At 47.6% G+C, this 21,163-nt stretch overlaps 1 protein-coding gene across 2 annotated transcripts; it reads right to left on the bottom strand.

Moving 5' to 3' along the window:
- Positions 1-1,297: 1,297 nt before the first annotated feature.
- LOC122385363 (exosome complex component RRP4-like) lies at positions 1,298-11,400 on the bottom strand. 2 transcript variants are annotated; one of them, XM_043373589.1, is made up of 8 exons: positions 11,362-11,400; positions 7,905-8,053; positions 6,909-7,040; positions 6,129-6,238; positions 5,459-5,721; positions 2,786-2,968; positions 1,968-2,096; positions 1,298-1,479 (listed from the first exon to the last, which is right to left on the bottom strand). In XM_043373589.1, the coding sequence occupies exons 3-8, from the start codon at positions 7,022-7,024 to the stop codon at positions 1,396-1,398; spliced, it is 885 nt and encodes a 294-aa protein (XP_043229524.1). In that variant the 5' UTR covers positions 7,025-7,040; positions 7,905-8,053; positions 11,362-11,400; the 3' UTR covers positions 1,298-1,395. The 2 variants fall into 2 exon arrangements, with proteins under 2 accessions (XP_043229524.1, XP_043229525.1); XM_043373590.1 differs by lacking the exon at positions 11,362-11,400 and having other exon boundaries at positions 7,905-8,160.
- Between the last annotated feature and the right edge of the window lie 9,763 nt (positions 11,401-21,163).

Genomic DNA, 21,163 nt, shown 5'->3' on the forward strand with positions numbered 1-21,163 from the left:
GTGTACGACCTGGCCTCTGACGCGGCCGAGTTCTGCTCCGTGCCGACACTCTCGCTCCACGCCAGCGTGACTGCCGTGCTTCTGATCGGAATGTACGTCGCCATCAACCTCTTTATCGTCGGCGAGCAAGGTGCGTTCGTCCGCGTCAGCCTGGTCATCTTCCTGATGTTGAACACGCTGCGCGTTGCGTTCGTCTCCGGTGCGGGCAGCCGACTGCTGTCCTGCGGGGAGCGGCTCACCACGACTCTAGTTGGAGGTCGGTGGCCGCGCCGCCTCTCGCCCGGGGTGAGACATGCCCTGCAGATGCTGGTGGAGCAGACACGCCAGCCGCCCAACTTCCACGGAGGAGGCCTCTTCACCGTCCGCAAGGAGACCATGCTGTCGATGATGAGCTTCGTGCTCACGTACTTTGTGATTCTGGTACAGATGATAAGTACTTACGTATAATTTAGATAAATGGGTAGAGACGCAGGCGTGGGTATTCCGGCGCCAGCCATTAGAAAAGGGTTTCTTGTGTATTTGTTACACATGTTTCGCACTTTTCATCTAGCACATCTACTTATACCACGGATAACTGACCTGATCAGACCTGACCAGCAATAGGAGGAATATCTTGCGAATAAATGAAAAAAACGCTTCAATTACCGACAAATTGGATGCAGCGCATGTTTACGCCCCACTTTCTGACAGCCAGCTGTATTTGTAACATATATGATTTGTAACAATTGTATTCAAATATAAATATCGCAAAGATAGTGACTTCTGGTCACTAATGTCGAAGATCTGAAACGCACTTTTGATGAATTGTATCACCTTTTCCCGAAATATTACATCTGATTCATTGAAAAGATCTTCCAATCGCTGTAGCTGGGAAAACATTTACTTTCTTGAAGTGATGTCACTTCAGTAGCCTGGTTAGTGGTTACACGACCCTAGTTAATCTAGATCTGAAGTGTTTATATGCAAGAACCGTTTTTGAAACCCGCGAAAAAATTGACATCGGGCACTACAACTACCATGGACAACTACAAGCTAAAGACGATAACAATTAAGTGGTATCAATTTAGAATTCGGGACGTCTACCCAAGACATAATTTAAGCCAGGCCGATTGGCCACTGTGGAAAATAATCTTTCCTGTGGAAGCCAGCCAAAAACTGAAAAAGATGCGCTCTCGACCAGCGCACCAGAAGATGGGCCCACATTGACGCTCACGCGCCGTAGCCCGGGTATGTCAAATGTCCATCAACAGAGATTTACAACACTCACTGGTTGGGTTTTACGGATGAACCTATAAAATGTCTTGTTGTGTGCTTATTTATTTTCATATTGCATACATTGATGACGATGGGGACAATATGCAGTGACGGTAACTGTGATCAGATGAATGGGGCGGTTCACTCAGCTGCCTCCAGGTCCAGTCGTTTCCGGGTGAGGTCAGCCACCTCCGCCATCACCTCGGGCTTCAGTAGGTCACGGGCCTGCAACAGACGCGTCCCACACTGGTCAGATGGGAAAGGTGGCAGCGGATACCGACGCCTCAGCTTAGGGCAGGAGTACTGCGATCACCTCAGGTTTCAGTAAGTCACGGGAGTACGTCACACGCGCCGAACACACCTCAGGGCGGGGCGGGAGCCGGCCCGCGGCAGGCAAGAACAGGGGCGTCCACAGTCGTAAGCCCGTAAAATGCGACATTGAAATACGCTGCGTGCAGTCAGGTAGATGTCATTTTAATCAGCAACCGTTCAGGAACTACATCAGACATGTTTCGATCGAAAAGATACTCGTATGGTGTCCAGATGCCGATATCTTCGAGCCGTGTTTTTTTATATTATACATACATGTAATATACCGGTGAAATAATAACGTCACCAAAACATAGTCCCTGAACACGGTCACTAATTTATCAAGTGACCTCACTCGGTAGCCTGACCCGGGCGCCTGCGAGACGGGTATGTACCGCACCTACCTGGAACTTTGAGGAGGCTTCGAAGGCGTACAGTATGGACGTGTCATAGAGCATCATCCAGGAGCCGGCCAGTGCCAGGATGCAGTTCCGCAGCCGCGAGATCACCTCTCGCTCCGGTAGGGGTACACGCTGTCGGAGGATGACGGGGTCAGGCAGACTGCAGCGGGTCAGCACGGGTCACGGTGAAACAAAGGGTGAGGTGGCGAGGAGGGGGAGGGGAGTGCTCTCTTCCTATGAACTGTCCCTCATCCACATACACTTATTTCCAACAAACATCAGATTCCCTTGGAAAGACAAGAGTAGGTACTTAGGTTACTCATAGGTCGGGTCAAAAGCAACCAAGGCGTCTAAGGTCAAAATTTTACCATTTCAATCAATTCAATTTTCAACGTAAGTTAAAAGCAAAAACAGAAAAGGGCGTCGTTTAGCTTCAACTTAAATAAACAATTTATATCCGCCAATATATGTATAAAGACGCCTATAAACAATATATAGACTTAATTTTTATACAACGATTCGATCGACACACCTAAGATATTTGATCACTTTTTGTATCCCTCTACCAATACATCATATTGCCATTTTACCTAATGTTAAGTCAATTAACTAACTGAAATACATTGGTTAACGCAAACGCATCTCAGAGGACACGTACTCAACCGAAAGCGCCATTGCGGCGACATCCTGGCTCCTGCACCACAGCGCCATTGCGGCGACATCCTACAACACAGCGCCCCACACGGCGACATCCTGCATCACAGCGGTCCGCGCGGCGACACCCCACACCACAGCGGCCCGTGCAGCGTGGTGCGACCCACCTCCAGGTTCTGGACGTATCCGCCGGTGCCGGCGCCGCCGTCCTCTCCAACGACCGTGGCGCAGATCCAGATGTAGCCGTTGTTGCCCAGGATCACTGTAGCGCCGCAAGGCAGGTCGTGGAAGTGATTCTTCCGCCGCAGTACCAGGTTCGACGGCACGGCCACCATCACACCCTGCGAGAGCTGAACGCCCCGGAGACCGGTGTCAGACACAACTGGGGCATTCCGCGTTAGATCGTACCACTTTTTTCCAATTTGACACCCTCATCTCTCGGAATTTGACGAGAATTGGTCTCTGGGGTAATCAGGGGCTCTGAATCCACATGTAACAATTTCAGGCTTATCAGAAAAGTATTTTTTGAGTTATGGTGTATAACATTTTTTGGATCTTGCTTTGCAGCGCTAAGTTTGGCGGGCTGTAACTCTAAGACGGATTATTCAAATGCCAAATGTTATATAACATTGAACTTGCAATGAAACAGAGATTAATATGTATTTTTGAAATTTCGAAAAATACGCTATTTTTGATATATGACATATCGAGTTTTCTTTCATTTGTATTTTTTGGACTTTGGGACCAAATTTTTTTGAATTTTTATTTCTTTAAAAAAATATTTGGCTCATTGTTAAAAAGTATGCAAAAAATTAGGAAGGTGTTCTTTCTATAAATGTATCTATTTTACGTTCCGATAACGGTTTCGAAAAGTGATTTCGGGAGGGGAGCTTACAAATGGCGTGGTAAGGCTGCTTAGTGACATCACGGGTTACTGAAATTTCAATTCAAGTCTGAGTCATCTGAAAAAAGTGAAAAGAGGGTTCATTCAACCCTCTTTCCTATGAGCGCGAGGGTGAAAAAGGCTGTTTGGTTCTGACATTGTTTTGGACGCCAATGACCATAGCTGTCCGAGATGAAAGTTACAGGACGCATGGTGTCCTCCAGAGGCCTCACAACTTATATATCTGGGAATTTTTCAAGGTTACATGAGGTCAGGTCGGTCACGTGACATCACTGTTATAAATCAATGGGGAAATAAAAAAACTGTTATTTTGGCGCCAAGAATGATCTACAACTATCCCACGTACATGGTATCGTGATTTCATGCACTCCTTGCAAAGTCCAATGCTTTACTTTTGCATTGTTAACCTTGCGTGAGGTCATTTATGACGTCACTAGGGTCGTACGAGTTTTTCGTCAATAACTCCCGATCAAATGGAGCTAGAGAGTCGGGAAAGCCACCAATGGACTCGGGAAGACCTTCCGAATCGAATGATATGCCATATGATACCCTTTGCCCAGCTTCGTGACCTGAGGGGCTCTGACCTGACCTTGACCCGAGGTCAACTACTTATGTTGACCTCACCCTAGCAAAAAGTATACCATTCGATGCACCTGAGCTAGGCGAACACAATGATGCCAAAATCGCGGCTCTGCGGCCATTTTTGCGAAGTTATTTACTAAAAACCGAACCCGTAACTTCAGTCACGTGACCTGACCTCAGACGCTACCGGTTAACCGAGACCTTAAAATCGGGTACCAATCGCTGCGACTTGTAACGGCACACACGCTCGTTTTTTCCGCGAGGCTCTAGCTCTATTAGAAGCGAAACAGCGTGCTGGGGTCGTATCAACCCCTCCGAAACACATTTTGTTTGCGGGAAAATGAGGAGCTTATAGAAAGAACACCTTTCTAATTTTTTGCATGTCGATTTGCAATGACATGAAGATTATTTTGAAAAAATAAAAATGTGAAAAATTTTGGTTCCAAAAGTCATTAGAGGCAAATGAAAAAAGATTAAGGTTTTTGCTCAACATTGAAATTTTTTCTTTGGAATTTTTAAATAGTAATATTAATTTTTGATTCATCGCAAGCTTAGTGTTGTTTACTTTTTGTTGGTTGCTTAACCCGTTCTTGAGTTATAGGACATCAAACTCACCGTTACATACCGAAGTTAAAAAAATGTAATGCAATATAACTCAAAAAGTTTTGATCTGAGAAGTCTGATATTTTGCCAGGCGTCTTTGGGGCCTATGATTACCCCTAGGACCGATTTTCATTAAAATCTGAGAGATGAGGGTGACGGGCCTGGTACGATCTATCGTGGAACGCCCCAACTAGCAGCAGCAACTGACACAGTCACACAACTCCAGGCGTAATGACGTCAGACACAGCTGCCAGCGGCGACTGACGTCAGACACAACTATCAGCGGCGACTGGCACAGTCACACAACTATCAGCGGAGACCGGCGTCAGACACAACTTTCAGCGGCGATTGACAGTCACACGATTCTAGGGGGTAATGACGTCAGACACAGCTGCTGACGGCGACTGACGTCAGACACAACTATCAGCGGCGACCGACGTCACACAACTGGTATAGGCAATATAACTGATAGATATAACTGATATAGCTCAGGTATGATAGGTGTTAGATATAACTGACCTCGGACAACTACCAGCGGCGACGAACGTCACACAACTGACGTCAGACACAGCACAACTGATGTTAGGCCAGTGGCCACTGATGGCACACACAACACACAACAGCTAGCGGCAAGACTGGTGGTGCCTCACAGTGGTGGTGATCTTAAACTAGAGATTGGATTTACTGGGCTCATCTGTCTCAGAGTGCAGCACGTTGACACAGCTTACACTCAAGTTGCAACTACTCTTACCTTTCCATATTTGAGACTGCGAGTGTGCAGCGACAGTGAGCCGTCGGAGAAGATGTTCTGCACCTCTGCCGAGATGAGATCACCCTCCTCCAGGTAAGAGCGCATGGCCAGCTCATCCTCCTGTGTCTTACGGCGCTGTTCGCCGCCGGGCAGGTTCACAGAGGAAAGCATGAGTAGTGAGTGGAGTCGACTGCATGTGTCCACCTTCCAGCGTTTCTGCTGCACCTCGATCACCCGGCCGATCACCACGTCACCAATCTCCCCTGGAAAACAACACAACCGCTCACTCGTCACCAATCCCTCCTGTACGGCAGGACACGCGGTCAGTCGACACCAATCTCCCCTGGACAGGAGGACACACGGTCACCACGTCACCAATCTCCCCAGACGGAGGATATACGGTCACTCGGTCAGTCACCAATCTCCCCTGGACGGAGGATACACAGGCGTCACCTATCTCCCCTGGACGGAGAACACACGGTCAACCGTCAGCAATTTGTCAGCAATATGCCCTGGACGATGGCATACTCGGTCACTCATCGGGAAATAAATAAATTGTAAAAATGTACTTTTTTAAATAATTTAATCACATTTCACTAAGGATAGACCAGCTCAGGAGGAGTTCTTACCCCTTGACTATGTCCCTGATTTGTTAAGTATACATACATACCATTGTATCGGGCTTTCAGGGGCTGAACAGAAATAAGTCGATTTATTCTTCTCACAAATCCTGCAACAGAGGCCACTAAATTCTCTCCATCTTTGTAGGTACCGTGACCCCTGAAAATACATATGCAATGTAAAAGCACATCAATGGGCAGCTTATGGCAAACAAAGAGGACAGAGCCATAGAGCCGGCATCACGTAGTGAGTCAGCAGGCCATTCATTACTCGCACTAGTTAATCCACTATCGTCACTCTCGTGTGAGTCGTGCCTAATTGACTGATAATCGCTGCACCATTTACTTTATGGACCCTTTTACAAACATTAGGAGGGTGAGGAATCCCCAATCACAGACAATTTTACTTAGCAACATGCTGCGTCATTTGCGCAGGACTGATTTTGTTTTTGTTCCGCTCCCTTTCTACTCTTCATCTATACTCCGTTACACGAGCTCGTTCTCAAGGAAACGGCGGGGCCGATGTTCGGACAGCCATTAGCCGTCATTGTGTGAACATCGCATATGATCAACATACATATGTACCGTGGATAATAAACATCCAACGTTGAGAATTATACTATTTTTGATATCCTCACGATCCAGATGGCGTTTGTTGCAAAACTATCTCCAGGAGTTAAACAGAACAAACGTAGCACCTTGCAACCCATTTGTGCTTCTAGAGTGACAAAGTTCTGCATGTGTGGGCGAGAACTGACGTTTCCATCAGCTCTCTCCGACTCCATTCCACCTAGTGACAAACGCATCGGAATTGCATGCACCTGACTTACCTCATGAATCCGCCATCTCCTGTGACGGTGTCTCCTGGTGTGACCAGTTGGGCGGCACCACGCGTGGCTTCCTCCTGACGCAGCCTCTCTGCGGCCAACCGTATGTCTACCTCCATCTTGCTTTACAATGATCTGTCGTAAAGGAAAAAGACAGGAATGACTTAATACACATAATCTTTATCATTTTATCAATATGGTTGAGTGCTCGTTATGTAATTTCTAAAAAACATCTTAGGATACTTCTCGAATAGTTTATTTTTGGAATGAATTAACAGAACTGATTAAACGAAAAGATTATCTTAACCCTGCCGGACCTGTTGATTTTTCACATACCCGCCGGCCGAGGGAGGGGGGGGGGGGACGGGTACGACCCCCCTCGCCGTTTTGCCCCTGGTCACTGGTGCAGATAGCGCGTCGCGGGAAAAAAAAACGCTCGTGTGCGCCGTTACGAGACGCAGAGATTGATACCCGATTTTTAGGTCCTAGGTCAACCGGTAACCTTTGAGGTCAGGTCAAGTGCCCCAAAGTACGGTTCCGTTTTTGGTGAATAACTTCGCAGAAAAAACGGCCTCAGAATCGTTATTTTGGCAGCATCGTGTTCGCCTTGCTCAGGCGCGTCGAATGATATACTTTTTGTTTGGGTGGGGCTAACTTAGGGTGTTGACCTCGGGTCATGATCAGGTCAGCGCCCCCAGGTCACGAAACTGGTCGAATCAGGTCATTTCGCATATCATTCGATTCGGCAGGTCTTCCTGAGTTCATTGGTGGCTTTTCCCGACTCCATAGCTCAATTTGATCGGGAGTTATTGACGAAAAAGTAATATGACTTTTTTATTATATTTTTATTTTATAATAAAACGACTCCGACTTCCTTTAAGTTATTGCAGGGGATTGCATTGTTAAATGCAATCTCCATTGCATTTACCTAACAATGGCCTGTCTTGATTCATATCAGATAGGCCCAAGCGCCTTACCTAGCAGAATTACAATACCTACCTGCTGGAAAAGCAATTAAGTCCACTGAAAAAACGATGTCTCCTTGGGTATCGTTGATAAGCGACTTGTTTTTTTTTTCTAAGTGGGTTTAGTTGGTGGCTCGGTGCTCGGTGTCTGTCTCAGTGGAGTTAGTTAACAGCTGTCTGTCTCTGAAATATGAGGTGTGTCAAACGCATGCCAATTTACTGTTTTATGTTGCTATGGAATAGTGGACAAAATATATTGACACATTTATCCAGAGGAACAGGGGAATGCATAACGAAGGTAACAGATGGCAGAAGCGGAGATTGAAAATGAGTAGCGTAGCAAAGCTACAATTCCGAGAAACTGTGCAGACATTTGAATAGTAATCTATTTGCATGTTTGCTTATGTACCCAGTAAACATGCCGACGTCGGCCCGACGTCGGGCCGAGGCTCGGCCCGACGTCGGCCCAACGTCGGTTCAACCTCGGCCCGACATCGGCTGGACGTCGGATATGCCCGCATGTTCCGACGTCCAGCCGAAGTCCAGCCGACGTCGGGCCGAGGTCGTTTGCCGAGGTTGACGAGATCGTTCGTCGTTGGACCGACGGGGCCGACGTCGGCATGTTTATTGGGACAACGCGCCAAAAATATCAACCGGCGGCGGGATTCGAGCCCCCCAGTCGCCGACGTCGGCATGTTTACTGGGACAACACGCCAAAAGCATCAGCCGGCGATGGGATTCGAACCCCGTGTCATTTGAACGCGAGGCCAGTGCGCTAACCACTACACCACACAGGCAGATACCAAATTTCGTTTGGTTTGTTGCCTTATGCCCTTTCGGTCTGACAAGACCATTTCAGAGCCGGAAGGATGATAGGATGGAGACATTGGTCTTCTTGGCGAGCACCCTGGGTCCAGTTCATATAGAGTCCCTGGTCCCATTGCTATTACGTGACACTTGTTGGAAAGGGCGACCCCACAATGGATTCATATAGCCACTCTTAGACTTACACACCTGCACCAACGTTTCCCAAAGTGTCCCTTTGATAAGTGGCACTTTGGCAAAGTGACACTTGCCGACTGACCTTTCTATATGAACTGGGCCCGGCCCTGGTGAGTTGCCGGGGCTGAGCCTGACCAAAGGATAGGCCGAGCAGCCCCCAAGCACTCACCGCACCCGGCTACGGGCGAGCTCGGCTTACGGGCAATCCCAAATGGGATAAAGTTTCCCGTCCAGTCCGGATCAGGGGGTTGCGGCGTGGAGGAAGATTTGAGCTTCCTGAGGATATTTTGAATACAGAAGCTCTTTATGAAACATGAAACATGTATTTTATATTATTTTAACGGTCAAAACAGCGGCCGATGTCGGTCCGACGTCGCCCCGACGTCGGCCCGACGTCGGCTGGACCTCAGCAATTGATCTCGGTCCGACGTCGGCCCGACGTCGGCTGGACCTCGGCTGGACGTCGGAACATGCGGGCATATCCGACATCCAGCCGACGTCGTGCCGAGGTTGGACCGACGTCGGGCCGACGTCAGCATGCCGATGCCGAGTTGCCGACGTCACCCCGACGTCGGCCGACGTCGGGCCGACGTCGGCATGTTTACTGGGTAGGTATCTAAATTTCAAAAAGTTTAATGAGAAAAAGCACTTTAAAATGGCCTCCTTACAATTGTCATTTATTCTGGGGTGTGTGTGTGGGGGGAAAGATATTATAGGGAATATTCTTAAACTTTGTCTTGGCTATAGGACTTAACCTAATAACATATACTTCATTCGTTAGTTGTAGCAGCATTTTAGGTGAGCTCTATATGGAAGGTGTTCAGTGAAATGTTTGAAAATGTGAATTTTTCTGCCGATATTGCGAGCTTCCCGTTGTGTCTGACAAAAGTTCTGTCTGGCTTATTTTGATAATGACCTGTGGTGGAAATCATCAATAATTATTTCATTATTTCATCATTTGGTATTTCATTGTAAGGAGGCAATTTAAAAGGGCTTTTTCTCATAGAACTTATACCTATGCCTTACATACAGCAAGTGCTTCAACAAGTAAACTTCAAAAAGTTTAACTGATTTACAAGCTATTCATATCTGTGGTATATCAAACTTCAATTCCTGTGTTCACACCTCTTCCTAGGAACCTATGCTTTGCTAGTACTGGTCGCTTCTCCAATCTCCATTAAGTCACAAGTCACAACGCAATGAAGTCAGGAAGTCAAAGTGTTCTGGACCTCACCAAACCCAGCATGGTTGGAAATACAGCCCTAGTTTTCAAGTCAAGTGAAGCTACACTGTGCATCATCAATAATCAATTTGATTTTAACATTTCATTGCCAATTATATTGCAAAAAAAAAAATAATGCTATGAATTAAGTAGAAAAGTACTTAAATTGTACATTTCATTGGCATAGTGCTCTACCGAGAGTTTTCATTTTAACATAAACAGTACAGCATTTATAACTATGGGCCCTGGATCCTGACACAATGTGCTCATCTAATGTCATCTAATGGAATAAAAACTATGCTTAAGCTTTAGCTTTTCAGCTTTCCAGGCTTTCAGGATCACATCTCAATTCAGACAGGTCCAGGGGTGCCCATAACCAGTCAATTTCCTTTATAGTGATTTTCTCTTTTTGCACCCTCTGAAAACTGGACAAATGAACAGAATAAGAACATTAATTAGAAGAACACCCCCCCCCCTCTGACCTTAAAAAGTGATATTTTCAGCATAGTATTGGTATGGTTGTTGCCAGCTTAAAAAGTGAGATCACACATCAATACTATGATACTTTAAACACAAAACATTAAAGGAAAAGGGCCACCTTTGTGAAATATGAAGATATCGTTGTTTTTCATTTTGACATTATTATTTTTCGTTTTCTTTTTAAAACTGGTGCCAGAAGTGCACAATTCGCGAAAAAGTATTTAAAACTATTTAACATATTGGTACTATGTTGATACTCTCTACGGCACCTACTGTATGATGGTATAGCGATGACGTCACACTCAGGCCAATCAGCGTTCAGAAGACAGACTCGTCGGATTGTGTCAGATAAGCTGATTGGTTAAAGCTGAACTGATTGGAGCTGATTGGTAAAAAACCAAAGCCTCGCCGCGGGTGTCTGTATTACAGGGTAAGGACGCATTCCTGGGATAAGGATGCATTCCTCTTTTAAAATTGCCGATACCTACGAATGCAAGCCGAAATCGGCCGTAAGGAGATAGACTGGAGGGTTTTCGGACACAGGCTACAAGATGACTATCTCAGTTTCAATCACCATGTTAAAGGTGGCCCTTTTCCTTTAATGAGTCACACCCAAGCACACATTGATTTCATTAAGGCAAACATTTATTTTTAAGACCTTTCACTTTGCCTATCAAATCAAACATTTTCTATTGTCAGAATCTACTTGTCCATGCTAAATAACGTGGAAACCGTCATGAAAACGTGAAATGGACAATATTTTTTTATTTATCACAATTATACCAACCGTATTTCATACAATTATAAACGCAATGAAATTACACTACCGACGCCACATTTCTCACGTCCATCAATTGAGCAGCAGATTGATATTCGCGAATATCAAACTAAAAATTCGATATTCGGACGGGGAACGCAATAACTCAAGAACCAGTGAACCGATTTTGATGAAAATGCCCTCATTCGATTCCTCGTTCCTTATTGCAGGTTGACAGCGATTTCCAGGTCACTAGGTCATGACCTTCAAGGTCAAGGTCAAGGTCAAAGGACGGGGAACGCTCTACAGCCTAAAGTTACCGTCCGATTGGCTTGTAAATGGTCTCAATCGATTCCTCGACCCCGATTCCAGGTTGACAGCGATTTTCAGGTCACTAGGTCATGACCTTCAAGGTCAAGGTCAAGGTCAAAGGACGGGGAACGCTCTACAGCCTAAAGTTACTGTCCGATTGGCTTGTAAATGGTCTCAATCGATTCCTCGACCCCGATTCCAGGTTGACAGCGATTTCCAGGTCACTAGGTCATGACCTTCAAGGTCAAGGTCAAGGTCAAAGGACGGGGAACGCTCTACAGCCTAAAGTTACCGTCCGATTGGCTTGTTAATGGTCTCAATCGATTCCCCGACCCCGATTCCAGCTTGACAGCGATTTCCAGGTCACTAGGTCATGACCTTCAAGGTCAAGGTCAAGGTCAAAGGACGGGGAACGCTCTGCAGCGTAAAGTTACCGTCCGATTGGCTTGTAAATGGTCTCAATAGATTCCTCGACCCCGATTCCAGCTTGACAGCGATTTCCAGGTCACTAGGTCATGACCTTCAAGGTCAAGGTCAAGGTCAAAGGACGGGGAACGCTCTACAGCCTAAAGTTAAAGTCCGATTGGCTTGTAAATGGTCTCAATTGATTCCCCGACCCCGATTCCAGCTTGACAGCGATTTCCAGGTCACTAGGTCATGACCTTCAAGGTCAAGGTCAAGGTCAAAGGACGGGGAACGCTCTGCAGCGTAAAGTTACCGTCCGACTGGCTTGTAAATGGTCTCAATCGATTCCTCGACCCCGATTCCAGGTTGACAGCGATTTCCAGGTCACTAGGTCATGACCTTCAAGGTCAAGGTCAAGGTCAAAGGACGGGGAACGCTCTACAGCCTAAAGTTACCGTGCGATTGGCTTGTAAATGGTCTCAATCGATTCCTCGACCCCGATTCCAGGTTGACAGCGATTTTCAGGTCACTAGGTCATGACCTTCAAGGTCAAGGTCAAGGTCAAAGGACGGGGAACGCTCTACAGCCTAAAGTTACCGTCCGATTGGCTTGTAAATGGTCTCAATCGATTCCTCGACCCCGATTCCAGGGTGACAGCGATTTCCAGGTCACTAGGTCATGACCTTCAAGGTCAAGGTCAAGGTCAAAGGACGGGGAACGCTCTACAGCCTAAAGTTACCGTCCGATTGGCTTGTAAATGGTCTCAATCGATTTCTCGACCCCGATTCCAGGTTGACAGCGATTTTCAGGTCACTAGGTCATGACCTTCAAGGTCAAGGTCAAGGTCAAAGGACGGGGAACGCTCTACAGCCTAAAGTTACCGTCCGATTGGCTTGTAAATGATCTCAATCGATTCGTCGACCCCGATTCCAGGGTGACAGCGATTTCCAGGTCACTAGGTCATGACCTTCAAGGTCAAGGTCAAGGTTCGCGAATATCAAACTAACAATTCGATATTCGGACGGGGAACGCAATAACTCAAGAACCAGTGAACCGATTTTGATGAAAAGACCCTCATTCGATTCCTCGTTCCTCATTGCAGGTTGACAGCGATTTCCAGGTCACTAGGTCATGACCTTCAAGGTCAAGGTCAAGGTCAAAGGACGGGGAACGCTCTACAGCCTAAAGTTACCGTCCGATTGGCTTGTAAATGGTCTCAATCGATTCCTCGACCCCGATTCCAGGTTGACAGCGATTTCCAGGTCACTAGGTCATGACCTTCAAGGTCAAGGTCAAGGTCAAAGGACGGGGAACGCTCTACAGCCTAAAGTTACCGTCCGATTGGCTTGTAAATGGTCTCAATCGATTCCTCGACCCCGATTCCAGCTTGACAGCGATTTCCAGGTCACTAGGTCATGACCTTCAAGGTCAAGGTCAAGGTCATAGGACGGGGAACGCTCTACAGCCTAAAGTTACAGTCCGATTGGCTTGTAAATGGTCTCAATCGATTCCCCGACCTCGATTCCAGCTTGACAGCGATTTCCAGGTCACTAGGTCATGACCTTCAAGGTCAAGGTCAAGGTCAAAGGACGGGGAACGCTCTACAGCCTAAAGTTACCGTCCGATTGGCTTGTAATTGGTCTCAATCGATTCCTCGACCCCGATTCCAGGGTGACAGCGATTTCCAGGTCACTAGGTCATGACCTTCAAGGTCAAGGTCAAGGTTCGCGAATATCAAACTAACAATTCGATATTCGGACGGGGAACGCAATAACTCAAGAACCAGTGAACCGATTTTGATGAAAAGACCCTCATTCGATTCCTCGTTCCTCATTGCAGGTTGACAGCGATTTCCAGGTCACTAGGTCATGACCTTCAAGGTCAAGGTCAAGGTCAAAGGACGGGGAACGCTCTACAGCCTAAAGTTACAGTCCGATTGGCTTGTAAATGGTCTCAATCGATTCCTCGACCCCGATTCCAGGTTGACAGCGATTTTCAGGTCACTAGGTCATGACCTTCAAGGTCAAGGTCAAGGTCAAAGGACGGGGAACGCTCTACAGCCTAAAGTTACCGTCCGATTGGCTTGTAAATGATCTCAATCGATTCGTCGACCCCGATTCCAGGGTGACAGCGATTTCCAGGTCACTAGGTCATGACCTTCAAGGTCAAGGTCAAGGTTCGCGAATATCAAACTAACAATTCGATATTCGGACGGGGAACGCAATAACTCAAGAACCAGTGAACCGATTTTGATGAAAAGACCCTCATTCGATTCCTCGTTCCTCATTGCAGGTTGACAGCGATTTCCAGGTCACTAGGTCATGACCTTCAAGGTCAAGGTCAAGGTCAAAGGACGGGGAACGCTCTACAGCCTAAAGTTACCGTCCGATTGGCTTGTAAATGGTCTCAATCGATTCCTCGACCCCGATTCCAGGGTGACAGCGATTTCCAGGTCACTAGGTCATGACCTTCAAGGTCAAGGTCAAGGTCAAAGGACGGGGAACGCTCTACAGCCTAAAGTTACCGTCCGATTGGCTTGTAAATGGTCTCAATCGATTCCTCGACCCCGATTCCAGGTTGACAGCGATTTTCAGGTCACTAGGTCATGACCTTCAAGGTCAAGGTCAAGGTCAAAGGACGGGGAACGCTCTACAGCCTAAAGTTACCGTCCGATTGGCTTGTAAATGATCTCAATCGATTCGTCGACCCCGATTCCAGGGTGACAGCGATTTCCAGGTCACTAGGTCATGACCTTCAAGGTCAAGGTCAAGGTTCGCGAATATCAAACTAACAATTCGATATTCGGACGGGGAACGCAATAACTCAAGAACCAGTGAACCGATTTTGATGAAAAGACCCTCATTCGATTCCTCGTTCCTCATTGCAGGTTGACAGCGATTTCCAGGTCACTAGGTCATGACCTTCAAGGTCAAGGTCAAGGTCAAAGGACGGGGAACGCTCTACAGCCTAAAGTTACCGTCCGATTGGCTTGTAAATGGTCTCAATCGATTCCTCGACCCCGATTCCAGGTTGACAGCGATTTCCAGGTCACTAGGTCATGACCTTCAAGGTCAAGGTCAAGGTCAAAGGACGGGGAACGCTCTACAGCCTAAAGTTACCGTCCGATTGGCTTGTAAATGGTCTCAATCGATTCCTCGACCCCGATTCCAGCTTGACAGCGATTTCCAGGTCACTAGGTCATGACCTTCAAGGTCAAGGTCAAGGTCATAGGACGGGGAACGCTCTACAGCCTAAAGTTACAGTCCGATTGGCTTGTAAATGGTCTCAATCGATTCCCCGACCTCGATTCCAGCTTGACAGCGATTTCCAGGTCACTAGGTCATGACCTTCAAGGTCAAGGTCAAGGTCAAAGGACGGGGAACGCTCTACAGCCTAAAGTTACCGTCCGATTGGCTTGTAATTGGTCTCAATCGATTCCTCGACCCCGATTCCAGGGTGACAGCGATTTCCAGGTCACTAGGTCATGACCTTCAAGGTCAAGGTCAAGGCTCGCGAATATCAAACTAACAATTCGATATTCGGACGGGGAACGCAATAACTCAAGAACCAGTGAACCGATTTTGATGAAAAGACCCTCATTCGATTCCTCGTTCCTCATTGCAGGTTGACAGCGATTTCCAGGTCACTAGGTCATGACCTTCAAGGTCAAGGTCAAGGTCAAAGGACGGGGAACGCTCTACAGCCTAAAGTTACAGTCCGATTGGCTTGTAAATGGTCTCAATTGATTCCCCGACCCCGATTCCAGCTTGACAGCGATTTCCAGGTCACTAGGTCATGACCTTCAAGGTCAAGGTCAAGGTCAAAGGACGGGGAACGCTCTGCAGCGTAAAGTTACCGTCCGATTGGCTTGTAAATGGTCTCAATCGATTCCTCGACCCCGATTCCAGGTTGACAGCGATTTCCAGGTCACTAGGTCATGACCTTCAAGGTCAAGGTCAAGGTCAAAGGACGGGGAACGCTCTACAGCCTAAAGTTACCGTGCGATTGGCTTGTAAATGGTCTCAATCGATTCCTCGACCCCGATTCCAGGTTGACAGCGATTTTCAGGTCACTAGGTCATGACCTTCAAGGTCAAGGTCAAGGTCAAAGGACGGGGAACGCTCTACAGCCTAAAGTTACCGTCCGATTGGCTTGTAAATGGTCTCAATCGATTCCTCGACCCCGATTCCAGGTTGACAGCGATTTCCAGGTCACTAGGTCATGACCTTCAAGGTCAAGGTCAAGGTCAAAGGACGGGGAACGCTCTGCAGCGTAAAGTTACCGTCCGATTGGCTTGTAAATGGTCTCAATCGATTCCTCGACCCCGATTCCAGGTTGACAGTGATTTCCAGGTCACTAGGTCATGACCTTCAAGGTCAAGGTCAAGGTCAAAGGACGGGGAACGCTCTGCAGCGTAAAGTTACCGTCCGATTGGCTTGTAAATGGTCTCAATCGGTTCCTCGACCCCGATTCCAGGTTGACAGCGATTTTCAGGTCACTAGGTCATGACCTTCAAGGTCAAGGTCAAGGTCAAAGGACGGGGAACGCTCTACAGCCTAAAGTTACCGTCCGATTGGCTTGTAAATGGTCTCAATCGATTCCTCGACCCCGATTCCAGGGTGACAGCGATTTCCAGGTCACTAGGTCATGACCTTCAAGTTCAAGGTCAAGGTCAAAGGACGGGGAACGCTCTACAGCCTAAAGTTACCGTGCGATTGGCTTGTAAATGGTCTCAATCGATTCCTCGACCCCGATTCCAGGTTGACAGCGATTTCCAGGTCACTAGGTCATGACCTTCAAGGTCAAGGTCAAGGTCAAAGGACGGGGAACGCTCTACAGCCTAAAGTTACAGTCCGATTGGCTTGTAAATGGTCTCAATCGATTCCCCGACCCCGATTCCAGGTTGACAGCGATTTCCAGGTCACTAGATTTCCAGGTCACGATTTAAAGGTCATGACCTAGTGACCTGGAAATCGGTGTCAACCTGGAATCGGGGTCGAGGAATCGATTGAGACCATTTACAAGCCAATCGGACGGTAACTTTAGGCTGTAGAGCGTTCCCCGTCCTTTGACCTTGACCTTGACCTTAAAGGTCATGACCTAGTGACCTGAAAATCGCTGTCAACCTGGAATCGGGGTCTAGGAATCGATTGAGACCATTTACAAGCCAATCGCACGGTAACTTTAGGCTGTAGAGCGTTCCCCGTCCTTTGACCTTGACCTTGACCTTGAAGGTCATGACCTAGTGACCTGGAAATCGCTGTCAACCTGGAATCGGGGTCGAGGAATCGATTGAGACCATTTACAAGCCAATCGGACGGTAACTTTAGGCTGTAGAGCGTTCCCCATCCTTTGACCTTGACCTTGACCTTGAAGGTCATGACCTAGTGACCTGGAAATCGCTGTCACACTGGAATCGGGGTCGAGGAATCGATTGAGACCAATTACAAGCCAATCGGACGGTAACTTTAGGCTGTAGAGCGTTCCCCGTCCTTTGACCTTGACCTTGACCTTGAAGGTCATGACCTAGTGACCTGGAAATCGCTGTCAAGCTGGAATCGAGGTCGGGGAATCGATTGAGACCATTTACAAGCCAATCGGACTGTAACTTTAGGCTGTAGAGCGTTCCCCGTCCTTTGACCTTGACCTTGACCTTGAAGGTCATGACCTAGTGACCTGGAAATCGCTGTCAAGCTGGAATCGGGGTCGAGGAATCGATTGAGACCATTTACAAGCCAATCGGACGGTAACTTTAGGCTGTAGAGCGTTCCCCGTCCTTTGACCTTGACCTTGACCTTGAAGGTCATGACCTAGTGACCTGGAAATCGCTGTCAACCTGGAATCGGGGTCGAGGAATCGATTGAGACCATTTACAAGCCCATCGGACGGTAACTTTAGGCTGTAGAGCGTTCCCCGTCCTTTGACCTTGACCTTGACCTTGAAGGTCATGACCTAGTGACCTGGAAATCGCTGTCAACCTGCAATGAGGAACGAGGAATCGAATGAGGGTCTTTTCATCAAAATCGGTTCACTGGTTCTTGAGTTATTGCGTTCCCCGTCCGAATATCGAATTGTTAGTTTGATATTCGCGAACCTTGACCTTGACCATGAAGGTCATGACCTAGTGACCTGGAAATCGCTGTCACCCTGGAATCGGGGTCGAGGAATCGATTGAGATCATTTACAAGCCAATCGGACGGTAACTTTAGGCTGTAGAGCGTTCCCCGTCCTTTGACCTTGACCTTAACCTTGAAGGTCATGACCTAGTGACCTGAAAATCGCTGTCAACCTGGAATCGGGGTCGAGGAATCGATTGAGACCATTTACAAGCCAATCGGACGGTAACTTTAGGCTGTAGAGCGTTCCCCGTCCTTTGACCTTGACCTTGACCTTGAAGGTCATGACCTAGTGACCTGGAAATCGCTGTCACCCTGGAATCGGGGTCGAGGAATCGATTGAGACCATTTACAAGCCAATCGGACGGTAACTTTAGGCTGTAGAGCGTTCCCCGTCCTTTGACCTTGACCTTGACCTTGAAGGTCATGACCTAGTGACCTGAAAATCGCTGTCAACCTGGAATCGGGGTCGAGGAATCGATTGAGACCATTTACAAGCCAATCGCACGGTAACTTTAGGCTGTAGAGCGTTCCCCGTCCTTTGACCTTGACCTTGACCTTGAAGGTCATGACCTAGTGACCTGGAAATCGCTGTCAACCTGGAATCGGGGTCGAGGAATCGATTGAGACCATTTACAAGCCAATCGGACGGTAACTTTACGCTGCAGAGCGTTCCCCGTCCTTTGACCTTGACCTTGACCTTGAAGGTCATGACCTAGTGACCTGGAAATCGCTGTCAAGCTGGAATCGGGGTCGGGGAATCAATTGAGACCATTTACAAGCCAATCGGACTGTAACTTTAGGCTGTAGAGCGTTCCCCGTCCTTTGACCTTGACCTTGACCTTGAAGGTCATGACCTAGTGACCTGGAAATCGCTGTCAAGCTGGAATCGGGGTCGAGGAATCGATTGAGACCATTTACAAGCCAATCGGACGGTAACTTTACGCTGCAGAGCGTTCCCCGTCCTTTGACCTTGACCTTGACCTTGAAGGTCATGACCTAGTGACCTGGAAATCGCTGTCAAGCTGGAATCGGGGTCGGGGAATCGATTAAGACCATTAACAAGCCAATCGGACGGTAACTTTAGGCTGTAGAGCGTTCCCCGTCCTTTGACCTTGACCTTGACTTTGAAGGTCATGACCTAGTGACCTGGAAATCGCTGTCAACCTGGAATCGGGGTCGAGGAATCGATTGAGACCATTTACAAGCCAATCGGACGGTAACTTTAGGCTGTAGAGCGTTCCCCGTCCTTTGACCTTGACCTTGACCTTGAAGGTCATGACCTAGTGACCTGAAAATCGCTGTCAACCTGGAATCGGGGTCGAGGAATCGATTGAGACCATTTACAAGCCAATCGGACGGTAACTTTAGGCTGTAGAGCGTTCCCCGTCCTTTGACCTTGACCTTGACCTTGAAGGTCATGACCTAGTGACCTGGAAATCGCTGTCAAGCTGGAATCGGGGTCGAGGAATCGATTGAGACCATTTACAAGTCAATCGGACGGTAACTAAAGGCTGTAGAGCGTTCCCCGTCCTTTGACCTTGACCCTGACCTTGAAGGTCATGACCTAGTGACCTGGAAATCGCTGTCAACCTGCAATAAGGAACGAGGAATCGAATGAGGGCATTTTCATCAAAATCGGTTCACTGGTTCTTGAGTTATTGCGTTCCCCGTCCGAATATCGAATTTTTAGTTTGATATTCGCGAATATCAATCTGCTGCTCAATTGATGGACGTCATTTCTCGATGCTACAAGCCGCAAAGTCAAGGCTGCAAAGCGTGCAAAGTGCACACAAAGTGCATTAAATTGTTTCGTCGCAAGCGCGTCATTGACGTAAAAAGACGATATGCAATGCTTAAAACACTGCAAAAAAAATATTTTTCGATCTAATTTACTACAAACATTTATCAGGATAGAAATCTAACACGCCCCGAAACTAAGTAAAAGAGTTTCAGTTCCTCACATCGTTACAAGAACAAAAATTCTAAGATACAGTGTTATATAACTACCTGTTTTACATATCTACGAAATATTGTGGCCAGACCGCACCCCGCGCCGCCACACGCCCAGCCAGCCTTCCCAAGTGGGGCCCACATGGGCCCCAAGTGGGCACTAAACTGGGACCCATCTGGGCTGCCCACCTTGGACCCAGATGGGAATGTCATGGGCGTCCAGCTGGGTCCCATCTGGGCACACCAGACGGGGCCCATGTGGGACCCATCTGGGGCCCGTATTGAACCCCATATGGGCTTTCCCAGTTGGGACCCACATGGGCAGCCCAAGTGGGGCCCATATGGGACCCAGCTGGGATATATGTATGTATATGGGTCCCACACGGGCTTTCCCAGTTCAAGTTGGGACTCACACGGACACACGCAAAAAGAGCACATGGATTTTAAAGGAAAAGGGCCACCTTCGTGAAATATGAAGATATCGTTGTTTTTCATTTTGACATTATTATTTTTCATTTTCTTTTTAAAACTGGTGCCAGAAGTGCACAATTCGCGAAAAAGTATTTTAAACTATTCAACATCTTGGTACTATGTTGATACTCTCTACGGCACCTACTGTATGATGGCATAGCGATGACGTCACACTCAAGCCAATCAGCGTTCAGAAGACAGACTCGTCGGATTGTGTCATACAAGCTGATTGGTTAACCCTCGCCGGCACAGCCCATTTTGAGTCCTTCGACGGCACAAAGGGGGGGGGGTTGGTACGATCCCCCCCTCGCGTTTGGCCCCTGATCGAGATAGAGCTTCGCGGAAAAAACGAGCGTGTTGCCCGTCACGAGAGGAAGCCGATTATACCCAATTTTAAGGTCCTAGGTCGTCGGGTGACCTTCCAGGTCAGGTCAATGACCCGAAAACCGGGAAAATCGGGACCTGTTAGAAAGTCGTAAAGTGTGGCTGCTATGTGGTTTTCCGGGGTGCTGATCACGAATATCGTGTTAGTTTTGATCATAGATGATGTCTTTAAGCATTTAGACCAGGTCGGG

This window comes from Amphibalanus amphitrite, unplaced genomic scaffold, assembly GCF_019059575.1.
Source record: "Amphibalanus amphitrite isolate SeventyFive unplaced genomic scaffold, NRLGWU_Aamphi_draft 000215F_arrow, whole genome shotgun sequence".
Lineage (NCBI taxonomy): Eukaryota > Metazoa > Arthropoda > Thecostraca > Balanomorpha > Balanidae > Amphibalanus > Amphibalanus amphitrite.